The following is a 9728-nucleotide window of genomic DNA, read 5'->3' as shown; positions in this document are numbered from 1 at the left end:
GGTGGTCGCCCCCGGCCATATCTCTCTCTCTCTCGCTCTCTCTCTCTCTCTACACACATGCACCCGCACACACACACGCACACACACACATTCCACGTGTGCCTCTTCCATTGTTAGCTTAGCTTTGTGTGTTAATAGGCTTTGTTAATTGCAGTGTTATTGATTGTGATCATTATTACTGATTTTAATAAATCTTATTATATTATAACTAGCGGTCTCTTGTGCTTGTTGTGTATATGCCACTGGATAACAGCAGGTTGTGAAGGCTAGTGCTTGAATTTCACGCCTTTTTAATTGTTCGATTGTTTCATACTTCTATGCCAATGATCACGATGATTGGCATGTGAGTGTAAAACCTTTATATTGAGACTGTATACAGTTTTAGATTATCTTTTCCCTGATCCCAGGGTGGTGCCCCGTTTATTCATGATTATATCATGATATGTTAAATATAATTATTAATATCGATAATCATATTGACATTGATAATTAGCTGTTGATAACCAAATCTGCTCCTGCTACATCCCCAACATGTGTCTCTTTTCAGATAAGACAAAAAAGTTGTATTTTGATTCTTAAGTTCAGGTACTTTGGCACCAGTTCATTTACTGTGAAAGCAGTCATTACTTGCTACATAAACATTATCATCTCATCAAATGCTTTATCCATTTGTGTGCTTCTCAATTCAATAAAAAAAAATTGTATTTGTTCCTGCGAGGCAAGTAGCTGAACAGAAATAAAATGGTGACACAAAACAAAGCAAGCAAAAAACTTGATGATGCCATATGAGACATCAGTGCAAATGTCCTGCAAATAAGCAGCATCTTGTTATTCTGCCTAGTTTCCCAACAGGCACCCTGAGGCCAATGAACACTGGTTTACACATGGCCGGTAGAGCGAAGGTGACTGGTGGGATGAAGTGTTCAGAAGGGTCTTTTCCTCGTTTTTAAAGCACATTGGTGTAAATCCACCTCATGTCAACGTATCCTGAATAATAATACCTGTATACCACATCCCATGCAAAGATGCAGCCCAAAGTGCTTACCAAAATAACAAAAACACAAAACTATCTCAATACAACAAAACATTAACAATGATATGAATAAAAAGACAATCTGTATTTGGGAGTTATGCGTGTTTTTGTTGGGAAATAAAAGAAAAAGGCAATCACTGATATATGAAAGTGCTATGTAGATAAAGGACATTATGTTGGATGTTAGCGATGAGCAGAGAGGTCATGTATCGGTCTAAATCCTGGATGTGGAAGGATTCCCGTTGGCAAACACAACCCTCCTTTAAACTAAAAATGATGTGAAATCATTATCTGGTCTTCTGCAAGTTGAACCGAGTTAAAGTCACACTAATCAGCACTCTTTCAGTCAGTCCTGTACTGACCTCTGCTGGGGAAAATGAAACAGTTGCATTGCAACAGTGAAGGAGATAACAACCAGTTACACAAACTGTACCAGAAATGATCCCAGTAAAGTCCACTGGTCATCATCTCAAATGATATCTTCTCCATTGCCTGTGATGTCTACATGAAGAGTCCTCTCTGATAGGTCCAACATCCGAGGGTCATTGCACAACTAAGTTCAGTTTGTCTTTCCATCTTCACACTACAATACAAACCTATATTATATGTGAAGGGTGAAGGGTGAATTTAGGAGTCTCTCAGCTGCTCTGAAGTCTGGTGGTTCATCAGCTGACACTTGTGTATCTCTTCCCAGAATGCAACAGGGTGAACAGACTGTGATCTTTGGTGTCTGTGCAGCATCTGTCATCACCAATATCACTGATGCTGGTAGACGGTACCAGTGATGTTCCGGTTTGTAGAGTCCTCCTGTCCTGGACCCTGAACACCCCATGATAGTTTGTAATGTTTTAGTCAGTCGGCACCCCGAGCAGCACCCTTAGTGGATCTGGATCCATCTGGATTCTGATGTGAAGCTGCTAACATAGTTAGCTTCATAATTCAAGGTCAACTTTACAACTAAGTGTTAAAGTCATCTTAGTAGCTAACTTCATTGGTAGTAGCGACCTGTCAATCACAAGGTAGACCCGCCCCTAAATCATCCCCTACTTCCTAGTCTGTTTGACTCTAAATGGACCATTATGTACTAAATGAACATAATGCTAGATTGAAGAAGATGGAAACTAGAGATTGAGACCATAAACTCATGTTTACAATGTTTACTTAGATAATACATCAAGAGAGAAGTAGGACCATTTTCTCATGGGCTGTGTCCGAAATCATGCCTTACTTCCTACTCCCTACATAGGGAGTTCTATGTAGAGCACTATATAGTGGACTCAAAGGCAAAATGAAAAAACACTTTCGGACACTACTCTGGGTATTTCTTTCAGCGCCGTTGATGACGTTGTTCCTGACGCATAATTAATACGTGTCAGATTCCGCCGACGGCTCTACATGCAGAGAAATGACCAAATAAAATGTTAATACATATTCGTTGCAAAAACGCAATCCTTTCTTTATAGTCTTCAGACTGTTTCATCTCCATCTTTATAGTCTTCAGACTGTCATACAGTGCTTTGCTTTGAGTGACGAGTGACATTTTTTGACAGATTGATGCATTTTTTTTAAGTAAATAATGAAAAACATCACAATTTGGCCGTTTGTGTTGTCTTGTTCTGCTCTGTGCACAATACATATATTAATATACGATTATTCATATTTTTGCCTTTTTCCTGCTCTCTCTCCCCTCGTCCCTTCGCAATTTGTCTTTCAACGCAATGCATAATGGTAAAATTTGCTTGGCTAGTGACCATCGGTTGTACACTACTTTTCACGATGCATTGTGGGAAACTTTGAGTGCACTATATAGGAAATAGTAATGCTCAGTCACTACCAGGGGCGTTGCTAGACATAAAGCTCTACTGGGGCACAGGCCCCCTATTACTAAAATCACAAAAAAGAGCGGTGCACCGGCTACGACATGCACACTGCCCTGCACGGACGTAATGTGCGCGCCGGACCACAAGGTGCGCGCCTCAGCTTGTATTTTGGGTTAAACTGCGTTGGTTTGAGATTGTGGATGAAAACGAAAATCCATTCTTTTACCGTTATTATCAATATAAATTAATCCACTGCCAAATATAGTAGCTCGTTAAAACTCGAACAGGAGATTTTACTGGGGCACGGCAGATCAATACTGGGGCACGTGCCCCAGTAAAAAGTGTCTAGCGACGCCCATGGTCACTACACATTCAGACACCCCTACAAAATTGCGAACTCCCTAAATAGTGCACTATATAGGGGGTAGGGAGTGATTTCAGACACAGCCATGGACTTCTATACAACCGGACACCTTTCCCCTCGGGTCCCCTGGTGGCCAGTAGAGAGAATGCAGGTTTAAAGCACTTGAACATAAGCAAGACAAGCTAACGTCCGTGTTGGTGAGGTACGTTGTGTGAGACCAGAGATGTAGTTCACTGAGCGGTTTCACATTAAACAAACCTACGACACTCTGTTACTCCATTATCTTTTAAATTGATAAACATCACATGAGTAATTCATGGGACAATTCAAACAGGATCAATAATTATTTGTCAGACTGCCTCTCGAAAGTCGGTCCAAAACCACCTGAGTCTATACGGAGCGAGTTCAACACACTCAGCTGTCTGTAGGGTTTCTCTCTGAACTGTGATCCCACTAAGCCGTCCTGTGCTGGTTATCAACTCACAAAATCAACCAGCTTTCTCAGCTTACAGCATCTGACCAATCACACACATGGACAAGTCGATTGTTTAACTTCTTCATATTATACTTTATAAACACATAATCAGAATAAAAGCAACAGATTTTAAACTGTTAAATACAGGAAGAGCAGCTGGTAATACATTCTACATACGGTAGTAATAATAAATAATAAATCACAGACTGTGTAAATGTGTTAATGAACAGACTGATAATATCACTGACCATCTAGGCAAGGCAAGGCAAGGCAACGTTATTTGTATAGCACATTTCATACACAAGGCAGACTCAAAGTGCTTCACATCATAAAACAAAGTGAGAAGAAAAAAAATAGAAGAATTAAAAGAAAATAATAAAAAATGTAAAAATGCATTACAGAAAGAAAAGAGAATAAAAACATATTTGCAATAATTAAAAACAGTGCAGACATTAAAAGATTTAGCAGAAAGCTATGGTGAACATAAAAGTTTTCAGTCTAGTTTTAAAAGTGGTCAGAGTTGGGGCAAGTCTTACATCTTCAGGAAGTTTATTCCAGCTATTTGTTGCATAGTGACTAAATGATGCTCTCCCGTGATTGTTGTTTACTCTGGGAATCACTAACAGATTGGTCTCAGAAGATCTTAGTGGTCTAGAAGTCTTATTCTTATTCTATTATAATATAGAATGTATTCATCCCAATAGGAAATTATTCCATGTAGGATGATTTTAGTCTCATTCTTTCAGGCGTTGTGAAACGTACTTGGAGCAAATACAAATATCATGAATATTAAAACAATGGAAAGTGTTAAGAGAGTTTCCGTCATGTCTTATAATCACCATAGCAACATAAAAGTAGCCATTAGTATAAGACGGAGAGATGCAGACAGTCTGCAGGACTCATAAGAGAATATATGATATGAATATATGAGCAGAGAATATATGATATGAATATATGAGGAGAGAATAAAAACTGAATGAGATCGCCAGGCAGAAAGAATAAGGCTTAAATATGATTATACACCCCATAAGAATACATATAAACAGCACATAATGTAATATTATACACACATGTAGCTAATTATATTCATTTCTACGGAGCTCTAGATTGTCAGTGATATTATAAGTCTATTCATTTACACATTCCCAGTCAGTGATTCAAGACCGGCTGTCCTTTCTGCATTTGTCAGTTTAAACTGAGATGATTTTAGTCAGATTATGACTTTACCTGCTTATTATGAATGTAATATTATCTAACAATCACATCGAGCCCTGATTGGTCAGGAGTTGGTGCTGATCTCTTATCTTGAACATAACCTGCTCCAGAGCAGGTGTCAGGTGTGCAGCATCAGTTACCATGGTGATCTACCTGGTAAGACGTGAACCACCATCGTAGGACTGAAAACCCAGAGTTGAACCTGAAGTCACCTCGCTAACCTCAAACCCTGCTTCCTAGTCCAGGACTGTGGAGGGTCAGGTTAAGGTGGTTGATCTCACTATAGGTGGCTGACACTATTATATTCTGTTTTCAACCCACACATCTACAGTAGACAGGTGGGTTTTGTCCTCCCTTGTATTTCATGCTACTAGGTCTAGCAGCAGTACACTTAAGTTCTAGAAAGTTGAGTTGTATTTATTTTTTGGCGCCATCTGCAGCCCATCCCTGCAGCCCATCCCTCCCCCTCACCTCAGCTGAATCATTTGTAACCCTGTGAATGTTTTCCATGTGCACACTAACCTATTTATTTGAGTGCTGACAGTAAGTGGATGAGGCTGTCATCGGCCTTTATGGATCTATTGGCTTTGAGTGTATCAAAGATGGAGTCTGATTGGCTGCTTAAACAGCCGCTTGGGATATCTCTCTGCATCAAACATGCTGCCAGGATGGATTATCTGTCTGAGGCACATAACAGTCTGCATGTTCAACGAGGGGAGGTGTTTCACTACCTGTTACACCTGGAATGATGCAGCTTTCATTCATATTTACAGCCTCCAATATACCACTAAGACGTTGTCTGGGAGGGGGGGACATCAGGTGAAATAAACAGCCTACTCTCTTAGCCTTATGAGAGGATGTAGTGGAGATTGTCATCATGTGTTTGCCCTCAGATACAATGCTACCTCCACATCTAAGCACATCGCGTCCCCTTTCCCTCTTGAAGCCATGTTAGGGGGCGTTTTCACTGGATTTTCCCTCTACTGATTTTTTCCCCCTTTGCAGCATCAGTAGCACAGAGCCAGCCTCCAACCAGACTACGCTGTTCCTGCTTCGCTCCGTGGGGCTTTTTTCTACTAAGGTTGGGGAGCTGGATTACACACAAGGACAGCAAATAAACCGAACCAAAACAAAGCGCGCCGCCGTCTTTCACCGGGGGGATCCGTCGGGCGTCCGTGCAGGAGCATTTCTGAGTCGCGCCAAACGGGACTAAACAGGTAGAAACTTCGAAGGTAGCTTTCTTTTTGGTTGTGTGTATTTTCCGTGGTCGGGCGCACATCCGGACTGCCGGGGACGCGTTACTTCCATGTCTGATGTGCACATACAGAGGACTGGAGGCTAGCTCCATGAGAAGAAGGGGGCGGGCGGGGGCTTCTTCAAACAAACGGACCGTTGTGGTCTTGGTTTTAGTGCCTCGCGCAATGTCAACCGAATAATGTTGTTTGGCCAAACGAAAATGACCTAGCTAACGTTAACCCTGAGCTGTGTGGCCTTTCCCCCGGATGAATTAGCGCTCCTATATAAATACACATCTCCGTTTTAAGCTAGCGTCGCCGTGTCGTGCTTTTCTAGCGTTTGAATATGAAAAAGAGAGTCAACATTATAACGTGTGCGCAACTACGTCGAAGGGGTTTCGCTCTGCTTCGCCGCACCGCTCGGTACAGTCCCGTCCATGCTAGCTGACATGGCCCCGGTCACATCCCCGTCTTTTTCCACACGGCTGGTGCGCCGAACCCCGCACGTATACACCGTATCCCTCCACCTTTAACGCCAGCGGGGAGCTCCTGTGTTCATTAGTGCCTACATGTGAATAATATGCGAGTTGTAGGCCTCCGCCTGTCACACTGGAGGTTGTTTACATGGAAACCTCGGGGTAAATCGTAACCTTTCCTCCGTAACGTCCTCGGTCAACATGGTTGGTGGGGGCGGGGGGGGGGGGGGGGGGGGGGGGGGGCGGCCTTCATTATGGCCCCGGGATACAGATAGTAGACGTGACGTATCTTGTTTTTCCTTATTAATTTCCGTGTGACAGATTCTCACCCCGGGCTTCATCATGTGTTACATTTAGGGATTATTGACACTGAATTTCATGTTAAATAAAGGTTGAAAAACTACAGTGAAAAAAAGCACAAGTGTCCCAGTGGTCATATTCAATTCAACCCTCATACATTATTTATAAACCTCAGTCATCGCAATGTAATTATTATCCAATTTTCAGTTAATTGTCCAAGCAAAGGAGTTTATGGAAAATAGTTCATTTTCCAAAATATTAGAACTTTCATCTCCAATAATGTACAAGCACCCCTGTTTCATTCACTATTATTAAAGGGTCAGTTCACTTTAATAATAAAAAAGTGGCTGTGACTGTCATTTTAGTTTTATTTGTCATCGAAAATCTAGAATTTATTTTAGTTGTTTAGGTTACAAAATTGTATTTAATTTTAATTGTTGTGGTCTTGAAATTGGAAGACTTAGAATTTAATTTAATTGTCTCGGTTTTGAAATTGATAACATTTAAATTCTTTAGGTTTCTTCAAATTGAAAAGCCTAGAATATAAATCGAAAGTGTGTGTACCGTTTTCAGGAAATGGTCCCAATGAAATGACTATCCAGAGATTATTGGGACACTGTTTCTGGAAAAAGATCTTCCTGATCATTTTTTAAGATGTAATTTTCAATGCTGTGACTAATACAAACAACATTCTATTTACTGCCATTGTATCATGGTGCCAAAACCTGGACACATCTGTCTATGTGGACTGATCTTTTCACAATCAAGAGAATGAACCTTTCACGTGGTATGTTTATGTAGCGTGTGTGATGTGTGTTATTCACTCTGCTTCCAGAGCAGCATGTCAGCCAGAGGAGGAAAGAAGAAGGCCACCAAACTGTCCCGTTCAGCCAGGGCAGGCGTCATCTTCCCCGTGGGAAGGATGATGAGGTACCTGCGTACCGGAACGCACAAATACCGCATTGGCATGGGGGCACCAGTCTACATGGCAGCAGTGATCGAGTACCTGGCAGGTAGGGTGATCACATGACTCGAGCTCCATACATACCAGCTGTAACAGGCATGTAGCATGTTTTAGCTGTAAACATAACTGCACATGTTCACTGTGCTGATGTATGTGGAAATTATATCTTATACGCAACTATTCTTTTGTTCAACCCAGATAATGTATATTAGAAGTGTACATTGTCATGGTAACGTCACCATTGGTTTGTGTACTACGGATTTGAAGCGATGGGTGCAGTCGAATAGTCTTTTTTGCTTAGGAAGGTTCCTAACTGAAGAAGTGACCCGGAAGTAAACAAGTGGCCGCCATGATAAGAGCTGTTCGAATTCTCTAAATGCAAAGGAAAGGAGCTCCAATGCTTCCTTTCAGAGCTCCTTTAGCATAGGATGCAACGGACCTTCCTATGCGATAGGAAAGGAGATTACGCCGACCCACAATTCTTTGCGAGAGCAACATTTAAAGTGCTGCACACCTCGGACGTTCATGAAAACAAACGATATGTGCATTTACATATTTAACAATGACTTTCATGCAGACATATAGTAATTGGAATAGTGATGATAAATGTGTGGACAGTGATAATAATTTAATGATACTTTTATTTATTTCAATCATTTTACAAATGACAAAAACGAAACTAAAACCACAAATGAAACGTAAATAAAGCAACCGGTCAAACAGGAAGGAGGAGCTGCTGGACCTGAAGCCGGTCAGTGAACCAGCTGTTTATAAAACCAACATGTGGAGAAGTGGACGATGCGCTTTTTGTAGTCCATTATTGTAGTTTCTCCAGTGCAGACGCACGTCAATCGCCGGTGCCGATCATCAGCTGTCAATCAATAGCGGCCGCGTTATAATGACGTAGCTTAGTGAAAGTCTGGTCGGATTCTCTGAGCACCACGGTCGACTATTCCTAAATCCTTTTGAGTTCTCCTATCGCCTTTCCTTAACCCCGTGACGTTTTCCCCAGAGGTCAAGGAATAGGAGTTAGGAATAGGAGTTAGGACCTTATTTTTTGACTATTCGACTGCACCCCTTGAGTTCAGCATTTTGGCCGTCGCCATCTTGGAATTTTTGCAACCAGTTAAGGAAGCGAGGGGTGGATCTGATGGCACCCTTACTGGATCTGGATCCATCTGGATTCTGGTGTGAAGCTGCTAACAAAGTTAGCTTCATAATTCAAGGTCAACTCTACAGCTAAGTGTTAAAGTCATTTTAGTAACTGATTACATTGGTAGCATGGTCACGAAATGTGCTGCTCTGCTGCTTGTGTTCATCCGATCCACCCGTCGCTCCTCCACAGTCCAAATATGGTCACTTCCTTCACTGGTTGTAAAAATCCAAGATGGCGACAGCCAAAATGCTGAACTTACGGGTGCAGTCGAATAGTCTATTTTGCTTAGGAAGGTTCCTAACTGAAGAAGTGACCCGGAAGGAAACAAGTGGCCGCCATGATAAGAGCCGTTCGGATTCTCTAAATGCAAAGGAAAGGAGCTCCAATGCATCCTTTCAGAGCTCCTTTGAAAACAAACAATATGTGCATTTGCATATTTAACAATGACATGCAGACATATAGTAATTGGAATTGTGTTGATAAATGTGTGTGGACAGTGATAATAATTTAATTATAATTATATTAATTCTATTTTTATTTATTTGAATCATGTTTAAAATTTGACAGAAACGAAACTAAAACCACAAATGAAATGTAAATACAGCAAACGTTCAAACAGGAAGGAGGAGCTGCTGAACTGAAGCCGGTCAGTGAACGAACTGCTTATAAAACCAACAACATGGGGAGAAG

The 9728-nt window shown here is 41.4% G+C and overlaps 1 protein-coding gene across 3 annotated transcripts in view; it reads left to right on the top strand.

Annotated features, from left to right (window-relative positions):
- Positions 1 to 5925: 5925 nt before the first annotated feature.
- macroh2a2 (macroH2A.2 histone) overlaps positions 5926 to 9728 on the top strand; it is a 30950-nt gene continuing 27147 nt past the window's right edge. The window contains exons 1-2 of one of the 3 annotated variants that reach the window (XM_084021672.1): positions 5926 to 6124; positions 7759 to 7931. In XM_084021672.1, coding sequence (XP_083877798.1) covers positions 7760 to 7931 — 172 coding nt within the window. In that variant the 5' untranslated portion in view covers positions 5926 to 6124; position 7759. Of the gene's footprint in view, positions 6140 to 7753; positions 7932 to 9728 lie in introns of all 3 variants that reach the window. The other 2 variants (XM_084021671.1, XM_084021670.1) reach the window with 2 other exon arrangements.

The sequence above is a fragment of the Eutrigla gurnardus genome (genome assembly GCF_963514095.1).
Source record: "Eutrigla gurnardus genome assembly, chromosome: 11".
Classification (NCBI taxonomy): domain Eukaryota; kingdom Metazoa; phylum Chordata; class Actinopteri; order Perciformes; family Triglidae; genus Eutrigla; species Eutrigla gurnardus.
This window is presented reverse-complemented; position numbering and strand designations above follow the sequence as displayed.